The sequence below is a fragment of the Pseudoliparis swirei genome, chromosome 12 (assembly GCF_029220125.1).
Source record: "Pseudoliparis swirei isolate HS2019 ecotype Mariana Trench chromosome 12, NWPU_hadal_v1, whole genome shotgun sequence".
NCBI classification, from domain to species: Eukaryota; Metazoa; Chordata; class Actinopteri; order Perciformes; family Liparidae; genus Pseudoliparis; species Pseudoliparis swirei.
The window spans coordinates 16,277,430-16,299,763 of record NC_079399.1 but is presented as its reverse complement, the minus strand read 5'-3'; the positions used below and the strand labels follow the sequence as shown (position 1 = coordinate 16,299,763).

The following is a 22,334-nucleotide window of genomic DNA, read 5'->3' as shown; positions in this document are numbered from 1 at the left end:
AGAGAGCGGCTTTAGAGAGCGGGGTTAGAGAGCGGCTTTAGAGAGCGGCTTTAGAGGGCTTTAGAGGCGGGGTAGAGCGGGGTTAGAGAGCGGCTTTAGAGAGCGGCTTTAGAGAGCGGCGTTAGAGAGCGGGGTTAGAGAGCGGCTTTAGAGAGCGGCTTTAGAGAGCGGCTTTAGAGAGCGGCATAAGAGAGCGGCCTGAGAGATCGGGGTTAGAGAGCGGCCTGAGAGATTGCCGTTAGTCAGCGCTGTTAGCGATGAATAAAACATGGTTGAACTACAGGAAAAGTCTGGGGGAAATGTATGTAAAAAAAGTCACTGCAAAGCATCAATTATTTACCTCTGAACAAAGTGTCTTCAGAAGCCGCTCTGGGGGCACCGGCTGTCTGCTGGACGTCAGCGTGCCCAGAGCCGTGTCACTATGGAGACGGCACACTGAAAGTACTCTCGGCGCCTCACAGGGAAGCAGCGCTTGATAACGGTGCCATAACCGGTAGAAGCTTCTCTCTATACGTGGCTGAACTGTGCCGTTCTTAATTGGATTCAACTACACACCAACATCCAGTTTATCCAAACAGACAACAATCAGTGCACTCGCTGCATTTCAACTAATTGTTCTGCCAATAATTAGCCACTGTGTTCACTAACGACACAACTCTGCTCGAGCAAACAAAACAAGCTCCACTTAGGCTCCGTAAACATATTAGATTATTATCACCCCCTCCTCAGCTCCAGTCTAATGAAAATACTGACAAACTAATTTGTGTGTCGTAATAAAAACAGGGAACGACTGGATCCATGCTGCGCTTTGTTTTGAAACCCTCAGGCAGAAAAACAAGCACAACCGATACAGTACAGTACTTTCTGGGCCTATAGATCCCTTCGAGGTTCTTCCAAGGGCAGCTTGTTTTCTGAGAGCAGCCAAACGTGTTGTTAGTGCTCCTGAGTGCACAGGTGAGTGGGACTGTAGACTTTACCCTCGTATTCATGTTCTGTCTGCCATGAAGAGGCTTTCAGATATATTTGTTATTCTGAGCAATTCAGGTCACAGCGGCCGGCTTACAGACATATCTGTGTGAATAATGTTCTGCAGCGATAATGCAATATTATTGTTCATCTACATTTCATTACATAACCTACTCTTCTTTGCTGTGTTGTCTTTGTTCCTCGCTGTGATGTCAAATCCCTCGTTTGTGCACAATCTGTGATTATGAATAAATTTGACATATTGCAACATAAACTTACTGGAAATACTGGAAAATATATTTATCTCTTTCCTTTTCTTTTAATTTCCTGATTTGGCTGTATAAGCCCATTTCTGTGTTGATTGACGCAACATATCGATGCTTAAAGCTGCGCCATACTGTATTTTCATATTAACTACATTGAAATATATGTTGTGTACCGGTAGTACCAGACCCCGCGGCCCAAGGACCAATCTGGCAGGGGGGTGATGGCGCCGTCATCTGATGACTCTGCAATTCGGCCTCATTTCCGCCCGGCTGGTGGTGGACTTCCGGGAACGCCCTCCTCCTCCGGCACCGTGAGCATCCAGGAGACTGAGGTCTTCGGGTTGGGTGCACACCCTGAAGACCTTCCCGACTCTGTGCAGCGTGTGGGGCGTCCCTCTGGGCTGCACAGCTCCTTGGGTCCCGGCTGATTCATCGCGTTAGGCTTACAACCCCGGCTGCTCTCAGTGAGCCGTTTATATATATATATATACTTTTTATTCAGTCTGTACATATATTCTACTGTTTTTATATTCTACTGATGTTTTCTTTTTAATGCTTATTATATTACTTGTTTCTATTTTATTATATCTTATCTTATCTTAAATGTGGACAAATTAAATTAATTAATGAAAGACGCCATCGTGGATTTTGAGAAACAGTGACGGACATTGTCCTGAAAATAGTAGATCATAGAAAAAACAACCTTTGAACCGTAATGACCTTAATGTTATGTTAAGGATGTACATGATTAGTGTGGGGAACTTGGTCCACGCATGCTGTACTGCGCCTGAAGGAGGCTTGGCCTCTTATTCAGGGAACATTAATATCCCCCCCCCATGATTCAGCCTGTGTATCCTGTACCTACGGCAGGCAATGAACACAATTACTGATTACAACTCCTTCCTCTCACTCAATCACTCACACATCTCATCTCGAGGCAGTGGCTTTCAAACGCTTACATATTCTGTGGATGGATTTTGACTGAAGCCTCCGTCCACACGCATTCAAACACAACCTCTACTCTATGAATGTCAGAGGTGTATGAAGCTCCATCTGCCATTTGCTGCCTTGTCAAGTTTTAAAGCTCAAACCTTTGTCATAGATATAGAGAAGAGCAAAGAGACGAGCTGAAGGTTAACATTTGACTCCTCCCTGGAGACGGCGACTTCAGATCTCTGATGCAAATGCAGCAATTTTTAGAAGCGCCCGTCCGTCATGTGAACCTCAACCGTCAACCACCGACACAGAAACACAGGATCAAACGTAAGAGGGTTCAAGGCGGAAGAAGCTTTCTTCTAGCTCATTGTTTGTGCGAGAGAAAGTCTGCGTCAAAGGAAATGAGTGCAGAAGAACAAAGATCTCTAACTTTTCAACTGCCGTTTTAAAAAAGAAGAGGAAAAAAGATTCAATGTCAAAACCGCGTTTTGTTGTTTTAAAGTCTAGTAAAGTCAGAGTGGATTTAAAGGGGGAGGCAAAGTGTGGCAATAAAGGCTTTACGGTCTATTTTCGCTCTTTTACTGACGTCGTACACAATACAATTGTCAGTGTCAATTTAACACTTAAAGAGTACATTTTAACACTCAGCCAGTGAACATATGGTCCCTTATCTCTAGAGTGTTAAAGTAACATTGAACATAGTGTTGACGTTTCAGAGTTAACGCAACTCTGGTAAGAGTTATTATTTTACCCTACACTAGAATGAGAAGAGTTCATTTTGATTAACGCTAGTCCGAGTGTCAAATGTAAATAACACTTGTAGTGTTATTTCTACACTTCTCTGTGTAGAATAATAACATTACATTTCATTTAGCTGACACTTTTATCCAAAGCGACTTACAATCATACAACATAGACACAGCTACAGAGAGCAATTCAGAGTTAAGTGTTTTGCTCAAGGGCGGGGATTGAACCACCAACCCCCTGATTGGAAGACGGACCTGCTAACCGCTGACCCACAGTGGCTCTTTAACACTCTGTAGATAAACCATATGCTCACTGGCTTAGTGCTAATGTACTCTTTAATTCTACCGTGGAGCTTTTGACTCGGTCACGTTAGCCCTCTGCAATTCAATATTTCAATTTCGAGTGTAAGTTGAACTCAGTATAGAGTTATTCTAAAATGTTGCTTCTCCTGAAATATCAACATTTGATATAAAAAAGTGACTTTTTTTTAACTCTTGCTTCAGTTGTAATGACTCTGACAGTCAATTCACTTTAACACTGTATATTTTACACAACATGTTTCCCTCTGAATTTACTGTGTTCACGAAATATAACAAAATGAGCTGCTGAGATCGGGAGTTGTTTTTAAAGAAATGCCTCTATAGTATATTTTTTATAAAGAAAATTCATATCCTTTAGAAGTCATGACTGTCCATTTTCTGATCCTCTTACATCAGGAAATGGAAATTAGAATTTTAAAAACAGAAAAGTAAGTGAAGCATTTTTTTATTTAAAGTGACTGTCTGCTGAATAGATACAAAGTTGTGTCTACTAAGCTTCACTCTGATTTAAACTTTCTGTGAGTGATTTGACTCTACACTACACTTGACTGCCTGAATATCTGAATTTTCCATAGAATTAATATTATGGAAAAATAATCTGTTGCCATTAGGTTTGATGTATAAAGTCATGCATTAAGAATAAAGAACTAAACTTCTGACTTCTGACTGATATATATATACAGGACTGTCTCAGAAAATTAGAATATTGTGATAAAGTTCTTTATTTTCTGTAATGCAATTAAAAAAACAAAAATGTCATGCATTCTGGATTCATTACAAATCAACTGAAATATTGCAAGCCTTTTATTCTTTTAATATTGCTGATTATGTCTTACAGCTTAAGAAAACTCTAAAATCCTATCTCATAAAATTTTAATATTTCCTCAGACCAAGTTAAAAAAAAGATTTATAACAGCTGAGTGTTTGTCAAGGCTCAGGAAACCCTTGCAGGTGTTTCGAGTTAATTAGACAATTCAAGTGATTTGTTTAATACCCTACTAGTATACTTTTTCATGATATTCTAATATTTAGAGATAGGATATTTGAGTTTTCTTAAGCTGTAAGCCATAATCAGCAATATTAAAAGAATAAAAGGCTTGCAATATTTCAGTTGATTTGGAATGAATCCAGAATGCATGACATTTTTGTTTCTTTAATTGCATTACAGAAAATAAAGAACTTCATCACAATATTCTAATTTTCTGAGACAGTCCTGTATATAAAATATCATAAGCAGACATCGTTGTAAACCCATCTAATAACCATGTCAGATGCCTCTAACTGCCTCTCCTAGCCGAATTCCTATTTAATGGGATGCTGGTCAATGGTCTGTACTTGTGATGGAAGAGTTTATTGCTGAATGTAATACATGATTACAATTTAATGTGCATATATTTCACTAAAACATGCCATAATACCCAGTATTGCCTTATTTATGTGTAATTCACCCAAATATGTATTCACCATTTATCCCATAATCCCTGGCAAAAGTAATGCAAAAAGAGTAACTCTGGATCCTGAACTGCAGTGTTATATATCCTCTACCGGTAATTCTGAAACACTTTTAATCAACTTGAAGAAAACGTCTGATGAGGATCAGTTTTATTCTAAAACTTAGCTCAAGAGACAAGCCAGCACCAGTGGTTAGTCTACTTCTCTACAGATCATACCTGTGACGGGGTGAAACCCGACATCTTGAAGACAGAGTGGACCAGAGGAACCTCCGCTTTCAGCAGCATCTCCACATAGTGAGCTGTACACCAGTAGACCGGAGGGATTCCTGATTCAGCTACTTCCACAGGAAAATGGACCTGTCAACACAACCACAAGCTTTTTCATCTCAGAACATTGAAGTAGATTTCTGTATCTGTAAATATTTCCACTTTTGCTTCCACTACTTGTGGACATTTAAAAAAAAAACAGACACAATTAAAAGCTCCTTGTTTTTTTCCTCAGTGCTGGTCTGGAGATAAAAAGTTAATTTCATGAAAATGAAATAGTAAGAGCAGTACTATTTAATTTGCTATGTTCATGTGCACATTCCCTCCGAAGCGTGCGGCTGCCTCTTAATTATTTGTGGATTTTCTGTTTTCCGTGATATTGACAAAATCGACCACGTTGAGTACTTTGAGACCAACTGCTCTGTAGAGAAATGTGTGGCTGCATCATAAGCCCTGAGAGCAAGTAACAGACGAGTGCAATGGAGCTGTATCGACTTTGATGGGAGAAGACGCGGTGACAGATGTCGGCGTAATGATAAAACTTCTCCCCTGCAATTTTGTTTTCGACTTCTTCCACTATCTCGCTCCTCATTGATCTCTCTCAATCGTCTTCGTTTCATTTGTTTCTCACCGTGTTGAAAAATGAAGACAGTCAGACTGAAAGTCATTGTGAAAAATGGTCCTAGGATTCATCACCATCCCTATTTATTCATGTTTTCCGTTCTGTGATTGTTGACATGAGGTGGGATTAAATCAGACGGATGTCGAAGCTGTTAACAGTTGTGAGGCAGGTTTGAAACTCAATTTAATTCAGTTTATTTTGTATCGCCCAATATCACAAATTATGAATTTGCGGACGTTATATTCTGAACACATACGACATCCCTGACCTTTGACCTCACATCGGATAAGGAAAAACTCCCAAAAAATAGAGAAAAAACTTTCACGGGGAAACAAACACGTTAATCCAAAATCGCGTACGAAAAAAACATTCACAGGATCCTCCGTCAACACCACCTCCAGATACATGCAGATAGTTAGGCTTGCCTTCATATGAGGCTGCTAAAGTGTTACGACTGCATTATAACTGGACGCTGTTCTACTCACAGAGGCATGTATCCTCGCTGGCCAGATGAATGCAGAGGTCAGCAGAGGGGTCAGGTTCAGTAGCAAACCCAGAGACCGGTCCATGTCTCCAGCCATGATCAGGAACACTGTGGAGGTCAGCCAGTCGTAGCCGGGGTAACCGTTCTGCTGAGTAACTGGAGGGCCGAGTTAAAGAACCAAAGGACTGATGGGAAAGATATGCTCACACTCACAGCAATGTTCAACAAACATAGCTCTTTAGATTAGTTTTGCAACACGAAAGAGGTCCACTGATAATAAAAAGAGCCTTCTGAACGCACACATTGAATTGATAACAGCTATAATGAATGGAAAGTAGCACTTTGTATGCACAAATAAATCGGAATTCAATTCAATTCAGTTTATTTATATAGCCCAATTTCACAAATTACAAATTTGTCTCGGAGTGCTTTACAATCTGCACACATAGACATCCCTGCCCCAAAACCTCACATCGGATCAGGAAAAACTCCCAAATAACCCTTCAGGGGGAAAAAAAGGGAAGAACCCTTCAGGAGAGCAACAGAGGAGGATCCCTCTCCAGGATGGACAGATGCAATATATGTAATGTGTACAGAAGGACGGATTAGAGTTAAAATACATTCAATGAATATGACAGAGTGTATGAATAGTTCATAGTAGGCATATTCCACGATGGAGACCTCCACGATCCATCAGGCAGATGGCGGTAAATGTAGTAAAAACCTCTGCATTTTATTACTAATTAATGATCTGTTCAGAACTGAGCATCAGAGTGGCATAGCAATAAAAAATAAGAAAATCTGACTAATTCCCCTTGAAGTATTTGCCGGGAACAGCAGGTAGTGTTGTATTAATTAAACCACGTCATTAGTTACACACATATTATCAAAGCTGAAGCTGATTGATTTTGTGTATATTTTAAAGGATTTGTCGAGATCCGGTTTAGGCGTCACTAGAGTGCTAATGTTTTGTGAAATAAAGCATTACACTAATACCACTTTACTGTCGACTCACACTGCAGAGTGTCAACCAGAGAGAGCAACGCTGTGACAATCAATTAACCGTGACGCACCAGACCATTATCTATTCACAGCCTCCTACAGCAACGATCCAGCTCTCTGGATCACTGTGTGAAAATATGATTTTGTGGTATGAAGAGTCGAGTGTGATTCCTGTGAGATTCAGCCAATATGAATAATTTACTACACGGTCTCACAGGTGTCACCGAGGTGGCACCGCTGCATTGTCAACACCACATTACAGCAGAAATGGCGAGAATACAAAGCAGCACGATCCGAAACACCACAACACAATCTCTCATTTATCTAACTTTGAGCTTTCTGGAGTGGTTCTTTTAAGCTCTGATGCATTTACTCCACGTGTCCAAGTTCCATTTCGACATTGGATGAATTCAATCATATCCCACGGGAAGCGAAGGACTGCCCCGTATGCAGGTTCTGTTGCACGAGAACTGAGGAGCTTTTAGTCGGGGAGTGAGAATGCAATCTGGCTTCGCTCCAGAAAAACAACCCCGGGCTGACAACACTTCCTGTTTTCTACGTCTTTCTGCTGATTTACTGCCTGAGAATAATGTAAACCTTTAATTTTTCTTCAGGCAGAATGCGTACAGGAATATTGATTCTGCAAGTCGCCCTTCAAACATTCCCTGGGTTTAGTGCTACTGCAACAACACGTCTCATGTGCTTTACACACTCAGAAATGATGAATACTGAAGAGAAGTGGGCTCGGTTTGTTTGCCCTCGGTAACCAGCGCAAAGTTCACACCTCTTTGAAACTCATCGGCAGACACGCCTTATCTATTTGTAGTTCACTTAGTCAAGACGGCATTTTGAATATTAAAGAATTATAAATAAAGCAGAGCCTGAAAAAAAATATATATTTTGATTTATCACCACTCAGAATAAAAATACAGACTTAATGAAACAACTTCTCCTCCTCTCTGAAATCAATCTCTTTTTTTTCTTCCGTACTTCAAATTAGAGACTTCTGCTGTTAAAATCTGATCTGTGAATTTAAAAACCATGCGGCCACTTTGTAGTCTCAAAAGTAAAATAAAATCGTATCAATGTGTTATTGTCTGCTAGCCCCCTAGATAAAGTCTGGATGAATGGAGAGTTGGGAGTATTAAAGCCAGAAGAACAGCTTTCAGTCAGGTGACAAGGACACACACCGTAACACCAACAACACTCACGCTGTGTGACAGCCGGTCCAGAATGTCACAGGCAACAACAGCGGGAGCGCCCCAACGTGTGTGAACCCACGGCGCCGGATGAGCTCACACACCTCTTCATGCTTTCATCTCCTCAACAGTCAGGTGTAAAGTCTGGCCGCTCTCTCTATCCACAGCGGACATGAGGAGAGAGTGAAGGCGAGTAAAGCCGCAGGGCCCGATTACCTCCCTGGTCGTGTCCCACCGGCTAAGTGGAGTCCTCGCCGACATTTTCAACACATCACTGTCACAGGAGACTGTTCCCCACCGGCTTCGAGGCAGCCGCCACCTTCCCTGAAACGACAAAAGTCCAGTCCAAACGACGACAACGAGAGTGCTTTGAGAGACTGGCTCTCCGGCACATTGAAAACAAGCTCCCTGCCAGCCTGGACTCCCACCAGCATCCAGAGCCCACAGATCCACAGAGGAGGTCCTCTCCGCTCAGCCCTCATCTGGAAACACCGACGTCAGAATGCGGTGCGTTGATTTCAGCTCAGCGTTCAGCACGCCTCTGTCAATCAGTTTTAGATTAGTGAAGACTATCTCTGCTCAGTGTTGACGTGTTCAATGTCCCGCATACAAAGGGGAACTTTCGGAAGGAGAGAGAAGCCAATCAGTTGCTATGGAGAACAAAAGGAGGCTGAACTGAGCCGTGTAATCTGGGTTGTGTTGCTCCGACAGAGACGGACACTATCAGGTCCTCGCTGTCCCTCTCACAGGGGGACTGGTGAAGTTATTAATGATCTAACCTGTCACTACACTCACACACACACACACTCACACACACACACACACGCACCCACGCACACACACACAGACATACACAAACATACATACACGCATACAGACACATACACACAAACAGACAGACACAAACATAAACACAACCCACACACACAAACAGACACAAACATACATGCACGCACACAGACACACACACAGACACAAACACACACACACAAACCCGCACACACTGGTTTAAGTGTTTACTCATGCTTAACGAATGCTAAAAAGCGTGTAGTTATAAAGTGTTCCTGTAAAAAGATATTGGATCTCAAATTAAAACAAAATGTAAGTATGTGTCATCGTCTGTGAGAACACGTTGTGATGGTTACGTGAATATGTTTGTGTTATTGTGTATTTTAATGCCTTTAATGAAGCAAAGTCTCACTCCCACTTCGGCGTGCTGCTTTCTTGACTATTCAAACATCTTGTTTAACACTGTAAATGTGTTTATTTATTTGAGATGGTTCATCTTTAGATATTATTCGTTCCAAACATTTTGTAATACATGGACTTGACTTGCTCATGGAAAGTCATCTGATTATCTGATCGTTTTTGGAGTCAAATCGCATATCAATTAATATACTTAAACGGTGTAGCCCAAGAAAATGTGCAAAATGACAGATGAATAACATACCAGTCACAGTCTACCTACTCTTCATGAGTCCAGATGTGGAGTCTATAAAGGATACGGAGCTCTGAAGCAGTGTTGACTCTCTGTGTGGACAAGACGATCTTCATGTGCTGCATGAGCAGAGGCAGCTCCCTCACAGCGTCTTCAGTCAGCAGCTTGAGGTAGCTGCCGTACCTGTGGAGAAAAGACAACAGAAGGAATATCTCACTTTCTCAATCCTCAAAATGTTCGTGTTACACAGTTTTAGCGAATATTGGATATTTTACCACAGTCAAATATGATCTCTGCATATTGTATTTAAAAATACTTTAAATGACGAGTTAGTTCAAGTTCAGTGTACTCTTATGAACCCCCTTATACTTAAATGAAAGACACACAGCACAATGGGATATTTGTTAATAAAGAGGCAACAAAAATATTGAGACCTCAGGCAAATACACTAAAATGTGGATTAATTATTACATGCATGTCAAACAACTTATAACCCTTTAAGACGCGGTGCTCTTTGTGTGAGGTGTAAACATGGCGTGGTTCTTCAGGTGTTCATCCGGGTCAAAAAGAGCAGAGTGAGAACTCGTGAGAGGACGTGCTCTCTCTGTGCACAGCAGCATGTTTCTCTTTTGGATGGACATGTGTGGACAGGTGGCTTTGTGTTCCTCTGGGGGAAACCTCCCTGAGCCCACAAGGGGCCACTGAATCGGAAACAGCTGGCGTCGCTTGTTGCTGCACTCCATTTCAATCCCTTGTCTGTCTGGAGAATTCCTTTTTTTTTTGTCAGCATTGGTCTTCTCCAATTGTTCTCTCATTTTTAGGTGAACATTATCAGCTGCAAAAGGAAGGAACACCTCGCCTCCGTTACCAGATGCATGAATGATGTGAATGCACAAAAAACATCAACACATGTGCGTCCCCATACAATAAAACTGCGTCGTCACTATGTTACGAGGGAAACAGATTTTTCTCGCGTATTACATTTGTTTTGAAGTATTTAACCAGGGTTCATACTCATGTTGACCAATGGATTTCCATGACATTTCCATGACTTTAAACCGAATTTCCAATGACCAAACATGTTGTGAAATCTCGGTGTGTACATGAGTATACCTTAAATGACACAAATGAATGAGAGACAAGTTTGATTAAAAGAATACATTTGATGATATGGGTTTTATTGTCATTGCATAGAGTACATTGAAGCGAAAAAGAAAGAAAAAGGAAGGAAGGAAAGATTAGGAAGACAGGCGAGGGAAGAGAGAAAAAAAACCCCCCCCCCCCAGTGGGAGGGGGCAGTAACAAGGCAAAAAAAAAAAACCAGCAGCAACACACATACACATTAATAAAACATAGGGGAGGAAAGGGGGAAGGGGAGTAAAGAAGCAAAGATGATAGCCCAGCAGCCAGGAGGGGGGAGTGACCCAGCACGCACAGCAGCCAGCCCGGTCCTTCAGCCATTACAGCGCCGATCACATTTTTTTAAATGTTAACTCTTTTAATCAAAATGAAAAAATGATTTTTTTTTTACATGGGATTACATTATTTTCAAGGCCTTTTCCAGGCCTGGAAATAACCATTTTTAAATTCCATGACTTTTCCAGGTTTTCCATGACCGCACGAACCCTGGTAACATTTCTAGAAATAAGGTCACGGTGAATATGTGGTCAACACAAGACTTTCACCCAGGGAAGAGCGCCATCTACATACACATTACTAACTCTGCTTTCTTCCCGGAGTCCTTTTGACTTCACGTCTCATGGGGTCATCGGACCCTATGAGACGACATAGATCCTATCTGCCTGATGGATCATCGAGGTCTGGGTCGTGGAATTCCTGCTACCAACTACGCCACTGTCCTGTTGAGACTCCGCCCACTGTTGAGACTCCGCCCACTCCTCCTCTCTACCTCCATCTGCCTGATGGATCGTGGAGGTCTCCATCGTGGAATATGCCTACTATGAACTATTCATACACTCTGTCATATTCATTGAATGTATTTTAACTCTAATCTGTCCTTCTGGTCACATTACATCTATTGTTCTGTCCATCCTGGAGAGGGATCCTCCTCTGTTGCTCTCCTGAAGGTTTCTTCGATTTTTTCCCCCTGAAGGTTTATTTTGGAGTTTTTCCTGATCCGATGCGAGGTTTTGGGACAGGGATGTCTATGTTTACAGATTGTAAAGCACTCAGAGAAAAATTTGTAATTTGTGAAATTGGGCTATACAAATAAACTGAATTGAATTGAATACGTAATTTAATTAATGTAACTTAACTTATTTTAAGCCAAACCATAATGTTTCAGTTGAAGTAGTTTTGTTGCATTTTTTATTTGTTTAAATGTACAACCTGAACCACAAATTTAAAACTACGATCATAATTCAGGATCAAATACATTCCCTGTAAATTGTTGTTGAGAATGCGGTTTAATGAATACACGGTTGGATATAAAAATGGAAAAATAAGGCGGTAGAATGAATCTTGCATGCCATGTTGGGGAATTGGCTCTCAGGTGAGCTCTGATTACAGAGTGAAATTGCTTGCTGTAAGTTCATGATTGAAGTGAAATGTGAATATTGGTTAATGTGGGAGCAATGCTGTGGCTCTGAATACAGGGAACGGTTAGAACAAGACCTGCAGCAGATAGTTGGCTGTAACACGTGTCTCCGGTCTCAAACTCGGGTCAATTTACCTTTTTCATTTGTTTTCGCAGAATTCAAGTGTATTTTCTGAAACGGCCGTGACTGATATGACGCGTGCCGTTCAGAGAGTTGTTGTACACCGGCAGGACTCTCCTTCCCTCCCATGTTGCAGGCGTCAGAAAACGGTCTAATTAAATGCAGGTTCACGAGCTAGAGAAAAAAACACTGAGCTGTACATGCCTGAGACAGGTGTTGATTCCCAGCTGCTCCACAGATGATAGTACAGCACTCTTAACACTCTTCTCATCCGCTGTAAAACAAGGCAATTAAAAAGGGGATATGGCTGATGTTTGTAGGGGGAATAAAACACTCCCTAGACATCACTAACAGGGGTGCGTTACGACGGCAAAGAATTTAAAAACATGAAAACGTATCATGACTTGCTGCTTACTGCACTACGGATGTGATGTTGCGTCTGGGTAATTTCATCGTCGGCAGTTTTACAGCGGTTGTTTGCCGTTGAATTGTGACGTCTGTGAGGCAGCGTGGCATCAAGGTGACTGAGGTAATTTGTCTATCAGTCAGCCGCGGGTCATTTCACAGCAACATTTTGAGGGTTCAGAGCAGTGGAGTCATCACTCATCATTTTAGGAGCGTGGTGGACTTTTTGGAAGAAACTACCGCATGAAATGTTTGCCCCTGTGAGAAAAGCTCCTTATCTCAGGACTTAATCTTTATCTGTGGAGCGAGAGACTACAGCAGCAGAAAATGCTGCAGCAGGGCAGCTTTAGATCCACATGCCACGGCTTTGTACAGATCGTTGAGCTATCCGTCTCACCCGCTGCTCTCATGGGCTCTTACTTAGCCTCATTAAGTGTGCAAAATCCTAAAAAAATATATTGGTTTTTGGAGTTACAGTTGTAATTGTGAGGCGAGAGCGATGAAAAAAGCAATAACTGCGCGAGGTCTGATATTTTGTTTTGGAAGATGTTTCCACTGTCTTTGGGGTAAAGGAATGTTATTGCATCGGTGCTAATGCATCCCCTGCTTCAGACAGTTTGTGGTCAGATGATGAGAAGATTTTGATAATTAATAGAAACAGTATTATCCAGACAGCATCAGTGGCAGGGAGAACTTAAAATCCAATTTACAGGCTAATGGTGCAGAAATACGAAAGGGAAACGATAACATGGTCACTGTAATCTTCACATCAAAGTGATAAGTCAACATTGTTGCCCTTGAAAGCTGAGCCACGTGGATGAATAACATCAACACATCATCACACCTTGTATTAATTGATAGAAAGTAGCTTGTGACAGAGGCTTGAAGCAGTGGCAGAACAACCAGTGCTGCATTTTCTCTCATCACATATTAACATCTCTAAAACCTCTTGCTGATAGCAATTACTGTCTAATGGAGATGAATGCTTTTGTATTTATTCCCTCCCTCCCCGCTCATTCCCTTCCAGCATTGTGCCACCGGAGTCTACTTAGGAGTTTGTAATAAATACAATCACAGCCGTATAAACTTTTGTTACAAAGACCAAAAGTTGTATCCTTGATATTAGTTGTGCAAATGTAGATGTTTACAAGGAGGAGACGGTGCAGTCTTAGAAATATAAATCTTCCAAATTAAAAATGAGACGTCCGAGGTGATCAGTATCTGCAGGTCCATTACTACGAAGTGAACACCATCTTTTAGTGTAAATAAGTAAATAAGTGAAGCTTGAAACTATAACTCACAAGCTGAGGACAGGTATCCCAACATGTTACATGTTACGACCTTTCAACCTTTGAGGAGGCTTTGCAGGTCGTTAAGTATATCCACGATCGGGCTGATCTCAAGTATCTACAATACATAAAATATATTATATAACAGACAATCTTTGCACGCCGTTATCGGAAGTGTGCGATGCGATTCCGAGGAGACGAAATTAAACACCCTCGTCATTTCCGGGCCCTGCTGAGTGAATGCACGGATCAATACTTACGCTCATTCATTTGTTTCATGTTGCCATCTGATACCCTTATGATAATCCTGAATATATCCAATGTAGGCAATAAAGACGTGGATGTAAACTGCTAAATGACCGGTACCATACAACCAGCAGAGAGCACACTAGTTCAAACTACAACTGTCTTATTTTTATTAAGCATTTTTTTGCAAGTCAAGCTATGTTGGAATGACAACGTTATTATTCCTTGTATGCTAATATACTGGCAATAAAGTTGAATTGAACGGACTTGTGGTTTTCAGGTATTTTTGCTCTAAAATAGAGAAAATAAATTGATTTAAGCCAAAAGCAGAATGTGGAAAGAAATCTATTCAAATTAGGATTTATGTGAGAAAGAGTAGCTTTCTGTCTAAGCTATGAAGATGTAACAGTCACATAAAAAGGTGCTCTCTCTCTGTTTCAAGCCATCCAATTTCAACAAGCAGCTGAAATAATGAGATTGCTTGACAGCTGCCTTCAGGAGTCGGGCCGTGGATGGCGAGGCGATACAACTCAGAGCTGTCAGCTGACAGAGTTAATACTGCGTACAATGGGGCAGCAAGTAGGGCAGAGTGGCAGAGACTGTAGTCAACGTCCATCAAACACTAAGAGGAGCCCAATACCTCTCGTACCCCGAAGACACACAGACCCATACACACATACACACACACACACACAAACACAGACACAAACATACACACACACACACACACAAACAACCACCTACATACACCCACACACACACACAGACACAGACACAAACATACACACACACACCTACATACAAACACACACAGACATACACGCACACACACACACAGACACAGAAAGAAACATACATGCAAGCACGCACACACACACATACAGACACAAACATACACGCACGCACACACACACAGACACACAAACATACATACACAGGCACACACAACACAAACAGACACACAAACATACACGCACACACACAGACACACACACACACAAACATACATACACACGCACAGGCACACACAACACAAACAGACACACAAACATACACGCATGTACACACACAAACATACACACACACGCACAGGCACACACAACACATACAGACAGACATAAACATACACGTATGTACACACACACAAACATACCTACACACACAGGCACACACAACACAAACAGACACACAAACATACACGCATGTACACACACAAACATACACACACACGCACAGGCACACACAACACAAACAGACAGACACAAACATACACGCATGTACACACACAAACATACATACACACACACAGGCACACACAACACAAACAGACACACAAACATACACGCATGTACACACACAAACATATACACACACGCACAGGCACACACAACACAAACAGACAGACACAAACATACACGCATGTACACACACAAACATACATACACACGCACAGGCACACACAACACATACAGACAGACACAAACATACACGCACGCACACAGACACACACACACAAACATACATACACACGCACAGGCACACACAACACAAACAGACAGACACAAACATACACGCACACACACACACACACACACACACACACACAGACTGTTACACTCTCTCACCACACAAATGTGACCGGCAGATTGCAGAATCCAACGAGAGCCATGACAGCTGTCTGGTCTCCTCGGAGGCTCTGAGGTGGGAGGAATATCAGAGGGAAAATAGGATTGCAGCGACTGTGTGTATGAAATAGAAAGTACACCAGATAACCTTCATTTTAAAGCAACGGAGAGATGCAGAGACGTGAGTTAAAGTGACAATTTAATACCAGATTGTTGGTCTGATGCTGAAGCAGACGGTGCCCAACAGATCTCAGGGTGTCACAGATGTTACACAGCAACTGGACTGGCGGATGGATTGTGTGCCTGTTGAAACATGTCTGACCAAAACCAACTGCTCAGATGATACTTGTGTATCATGTGTTGATTACTTGCAGTTATTTTGTTCCATGTTTCCAAAAATATTTCTGTTAAATGATACATTGCAGTGCATTTAATACAAGTCCATTAAAGTCCCCTGCTATGTTTTTGTGAGTAAGTGAGGAACAATATTTTTGATTGGTCCAGTATTGAGCGGGAGCACTGAAGCCGGCAGTCGTTAAACAGGCTGCAATGTCATTTTTCGAGCAATTCCTCACCGTCAATGTGCTTGTTTTTACCAACCCACAGGCTTACATTTATATTCTAAGTGTCTCAAGGACAGCATGTTTATAAGCTGCATCACAGACCGGAAAGCACTGCAGAGGGTGGCAAACGCAGCCCAACGCATCACCGGTACGCCACTTCCTGCCATTGAGACCGTCCCCCTCAAGCAGCTGCCACCTCACTTAACTAATAGCCTTGATCAGATAAAGAGAAAATTACATAAAAACGTTTTTTTCTCTTTAGGGTCCTTTCTATAATGTCGTAAGACACTTATAATAACAAACAAACTCTTTCAGAGGACGTACATTGCTGCCGGCTGAAGTGCTCTTTATCAATGATGGACCATTTAATGAAAATGTTGTCTTCATTAGTCACTTAGACACAAAAACATGGTAAAATAGAGTCATGGTAAACAAAATACAGAAGTTACACTTCAACACATGATTTTGTGACATCACAACTAGTTTGGAAGCTAATCATCATCCACGATGCAGACTGTGTACAAGGAAATTAGTTTTCAAGTGAAGAGAGATGTGTGTACATGAATTCCCGAAAGCTTTGATTGCTGCCTGCATCCACACATCTGTTAGATATAACAGATTTTTCTACTTCAGTTTTGTATTGACCTGATTTCTCAAGTTGTTGTCTATGATGTAAAATATAATAAAAGGATAAACCTTTCAGACATATAAGACCTAGAAGACATTTCCTTATTATCAATCTAATGTGTAACATGTGGGAGGAAGACTTGGAAGTGTTCAATGTATCAAGATTATTACAATTGTAAATGATATTTAAAAAAATAAAAGAATGTCACAATGTGGAAATATCAATAACTTTGAAGTGTGTGAGTAAAGTTAGATGAATAATTCATCAAAACAAACACTTCCAAGATTCTCCATCAATGTGGCCTCAGAGGAGACGTGCCTCTGTGCTGATAGAAGTCATCCAATACACTGTGGGGAGATAGTTAAATCTTTAATGAAAAAATGCTATCCCCTAAGTAGAAAACATAAAATAATCAAAACTAAAAGATTCATGACTAGTAGTCTCTGTCTGCTTGGCTCCCTGTGTTGCCGTTTGGAACGCATGCTTGGCACTTGAAAGTGCTGCTTGCAGCGTTGTCAACAACCTTGTTAACTCGAGGGAAGGAAAGAAAGGTTTGGCTGAAACGATAATTTTTCAATCCAGAAGCAAAAGTAAATTGCACTATTTTAAAGGTCCACTGAGGGCGACATGCTGGAGTCGGCGAATCCTTGAAACTGCCCTCGCTGATGCTGTCGTTTTTTTGTTAGTTCGATTATCAATTTATTTAGTTTGATCGTGTCACATCCTGTGTGCTTCCTGTTTTATTTTGAAGTCCTTGTCTCTTGTGTCCTCTGTTTCCTGTCCCTGTGATTGTCTGCCCTGTCCCTGATTGTTCATTCCCTTCACCTATGGAGGACTTAAAATGTCGTAAGTATAAATATATAAATACATAAATAAATGAATAAATATAGGAATACATAAATGCTTAAATAAATGTATAAATAAATACAGGAATACAAATAAATAAAATTAAAATATTTATTTTATTTAATCATTAATTTATTAATTACTGTATTTATTTATGTATTTATACATTTATATAAGCATTTATGTATATATCCCTGTATTTATTCATGCATTTAATCATTTATTTATTTATACTTAAGACATTTTGAGTCCTCCATATTCACCTGCCTCCTGTATGATTGCAAGCCCCACCCTCATTGTTTCCAGCTGTGTCTCGTTGCCCTGTATATTTCTGCCACTGCCCTCATAAATGTTTGTGAATGTGACAGATAGTGCTGCATACTTCAGTGTCAATAGTCAGGTGGTAAAGACATACTCAATCATTCATTTAGTTGCCAGTATGCAATACATACTAATTGGGTATGTAGTATTCAGTAGTATGCAAATTTGAAGACAGCCAGCTTGAAGCTGGCCAGGGCCGGGCTTCGTGGAGTTATTTTGCAGACAGCAACGTACCATAAATGAGTTTGGCAATGTCGGCGGAGTGGTGCCGTCGGCTCACCGCTCATGCTCGTTGACTCCAGGAGAGAGGAGGAAGGAAAAGGCGGCTGTGAAGTTATTCAGCACTCGTGTAACGCTGGCAGCCAAAGTGAACTGCGGTCAATGAGCCGCTGTTTGCCCGCTGCGGACGTCACGCTGGAGCGCAGAGCCCTGGAACGTTGCTCCTGCTGCTACACACAGCGTCGCATACTTGCTTATTCAAATGTAATTGAAATTGAACGTGTCGAGCGTCCAAATCGCAAACGGCACTCGTTCGTGATGAGCGGTTCTCGGGATATGCAAAGTAGACAGACAGCGAGGCAAAGATCCTTGTTGTGTATTCAGATATAGTTAGATTGTATTTCAGACACATAGACCCACGCTGACATTTATTTATCTTCTTGGCACAAATGATTGGCTAACACACACACACACACACCTGCATTACCGCTAAGAGTAATATATCAGGATAAATGCATTTTGTTATGAAGTTGGCACGTACCCATTTAGTATCCTACAGTTCAATTCAATTCACTTTATTTTATATTGCCCAACATAGTTAACCTGTCGTCTTACACAAGTAGGGTGCACGGAGCATATTAAACTGCAGGCAACTATAGCAACAATTATGTAGCCTTGTAGCAGGTATCTCCAACTGGGACTGGTTTGTGTCATGTTATTGATATGTATTCAACCACAACTAATTCAATAATATTTAGAAATCTTAATATTGCCATGATGCAATGCTGCAACATTGTTCACAATGTCCAACAACATCCAGATACATTGAAGTAACACGAGAGATTCTTTTTTTCACGATCTACTTCATATTTAGAAAAAACACTCCACACAATTTGAGGTCCGCTTCGACTCAGCTCTGTGAAATTCAGTCTTAAAATGTTTCTGTTTGTATTTGCATCTTGCCGTGTAACTATTGATTATGTTTTATTCTATTAAGCCTGTGTTCAGCTCTATTTCAAATCTGTAACATTTCTTCAATATTGCAGACAAAAAGCCTCCTATTACAAGAAATATATTTCAGAGACATTAAAATGTTCTTAAAAACACTGAAGACTATTATGGAAAGTAGAATAACCTGCAGCAGTACCGGAGAACAGTACCAAGATTAATCTGTCTCTAAAAGACTGATGATCGGTGAAGGGAAGCTACCGTGCTTTTAACACAACAATACGGCAGTCCGGACATTTTCAGAGTTTAGAAAGCTAGAAAGGAAACTGGTCACACCTGTCAAAGGTGCACTGAGCCGTACAAAAAGTTAATGACTGATGCAATAACGTGTCTAATTGCCAAAGGAAATCAGGAGACGGATGAGGACAGCTGAGCTTCGATCATCCATCTGTTAATATAAATCTGAATTATTGAAGGTACTGATGTGTAAACCCAACCAGTCAGGCTTCCATCTTATCCTCTCATCCGCCATCAAATCAAAACTATACAATTTTCTAGTGGCTCAGCTCCTGAGAGGCAATGGGAGTTTGCTCATCTAGTCTACATGTATTATGTGGACTTGGATAATGCTTGTGACTGTGCCCGAGTACTGCAGGAAACTGGAGTACCTGGGTTGTACAGCTACAAACCACCTGGTCCCTGTCACACCAAAGTGAGAGCTCAGGCTTCTCACTTGATGTATTACCTCAGTAAACATTGTGGACGTGCGTATGGTCTAAACTAAGCACTTGTTTCAAGTCTTCTTCAATACAGCATGAGGTTAATTTAGTAAACTACGGTCCCATTTAAAGCCAAACAGACCATAAAGTGGAGTATGCTTCAGGGTCTGAAGTCTGCATATGAGAGTCTAACACATTTCCAGTGAGTGTTGGCCTCCGCCGGGGCGGTCCATTGTCACTGGTTCGTACCGATTGTTCATGCAGATAATATATAAACGTCTCTTAATTTCTGAGGGGCTGAGTCAGGGAGGAGAAGCAGCTGAACACATCATTTGCTTATTTTATTGTTCTATTGTTCCCCCCTACTGCTCTTTGCTATTGTCTGTGTTGCTGGAAACCTCTTTGTCTTTTTGCTCATGAATAAATTGAAATATTTGACTGTGTGATGCCTGCACTGGGCTTCATCCTCTCCAGTGCTTAAAGCAGTCGCATTGTCATAATAATGGTAATATTACTAATCAGTGCCAGATGATTGCACAGATTGCATTATTTGAGCAGGGGTCTAAAGCACCGGTGAATCAATTCCAATCTAAAGTTCATTTGGGGCGGCTGTAGCTCAGTGGGGTAAGGGGGTCGGCCTGCAACCCCAAGGTTGTCGGTTCGATCCCGGCTCTCCCCATTAGTTGCAAGTCAAAGTGTCCTTGAGCAAGGCACTGAACCCCCAGTTGCTTCCTGGTCGCATCACTGCAGCCCACTGCTCCTTAATAACTAAGGATGGGTTAAATGCAGAGAACTAATTTCCCCTTGGGGATTAATAAAGTATATATCTTATCTTATCTTATCTATTATTTCCAGTGATAGATTGATTGAAAAATACAGTATTGTATGTTTAAAACATACAGAATTGTATATTTAAAATATAGAGTCCTGTATATTTTAAAACATAAAGTACTGTAAATGTAGAACATACAGTACTGTAAATGTAGAACATAGAGTTATGTATATTTTAAATCCGTGATTACATCCACCAATACAGCAGGTATCATGTTAAACTTGACTTGAGGACAGATGTTGCTGCATGTTAAAATCAATACAAACAGCTCACTACTTTGTTTTAAAAATTAACAACAACAACAACAACATGTTTTGTGGGTGAAGGGCTTGGTGTTACCATAGTCTGTTTTAAGTGTATTTTGTAAAAAATATGTAAAATGAGATATGCAATTAGTACTTCAGTATGCAAGGTTTTCTGGGTATTCACTAATTAGCAGCTGTTCTTTCGAGCTGATCAAGTTGTTTAGCCTGACGGCTACAAAACTAGCCAACCTGCTGAAATCCTTCACGCGCTGGGAAACATAACACATTATATGACCTGGGGTAAACTCTGCACTGACATTTAGGAAGAATTTCTCCACGTGTGTAGCCGTATGCAGCCCACCGGGACTGTCCCTGACTTCCACACGACATCGAAGAGGTGTGTCAACTGAGAGACCTCAACACGACTCAGAGCCGTCAACATGTCAAGATAAGTCCCATCCAACCCTACATGGTACCAGCTACTCAGAAACCCATCACTGTGTTTGAGTTGTAGTCCTTCCCAAGTATTTAGAAATAACTAGATATATTCAAACCAGTGATTTGAAAAAAATCAGGTTGCACCGGTACAATTTAATTAATATTTTAGCATAGTATGGACTTAAATTGTGTAAATATGTATTGTTTTCCAATGAAACGCAATTTAAATAAACAGGAACTAAATGTCACAAAAGATGTATCCTTTGCAAATGTAGGTATTTGTCTATCGAAACAAATATCTGTTTCCTATTAAGCAATATTCATTGGTCATAATGACATATCCAATCAAACTCACCTGAATGTTATGTTGTGTTATATGTGTCAAATCAGAATTTATCAAATCAGATATTCCCACTGGATTCCATATCTCACTCTTCACTGTGAACAGGTTTCACATTAGCAAGCTACGGTTAATGTTTGGATTAATCAGCCACGCAACAGTTACACTTGAAACAACTAATCTCTCGTTATAATTCAGTCATGGATAAAACTCCAATCAGAGGATCGGCGGTTCGATTCCCCCGCCCTAGTCCATGTCTCCTTGAGCAAGACACTTAACCCTGAATTGCTC

General features: G+C 41.0%; 1 protein-coding gene across 5 annotated transcripts in view; it reads right to left on the bottom strand.

Moving 5' to 3' along the window:
* Positions 1-22,334, bottom strand: part of tbc1d32 (TBC1 domain family, member 32) — a 76,652-nt gene that overhangs the window by 10,734 nt on the left and 43,584 nt on the right. For 3 of the 5 annotated variants that reach the window (XM_056427593.1, XM_056427595.1, XM_056427596.1), the window contains 4 exons: positions 12,584-12,653; positions 9,769-9,884; positions 6,064-6,218; positions 4,906-5,046 (listed from right to left, as the gene is read on the bottom strand). In XM_056427593.1, coding sequence (XP_056283568.1) covers positions 4,906-5,046; positions 6,064-6,218; positions 9,769-9,884; positions 12,584-12,653 — 482 coding nt within the window. Of the gene's footprint in view, positions 1-4,905; positions 5,047-6,063; positions 6,219-9,768; positions 9,885-12,393; positions 12,654-22,334 lie in introns of those variants that run through there. The other 2 variants (XR_008833317.1, XM_056427597.1) reach the window with 2 other exon arrangements.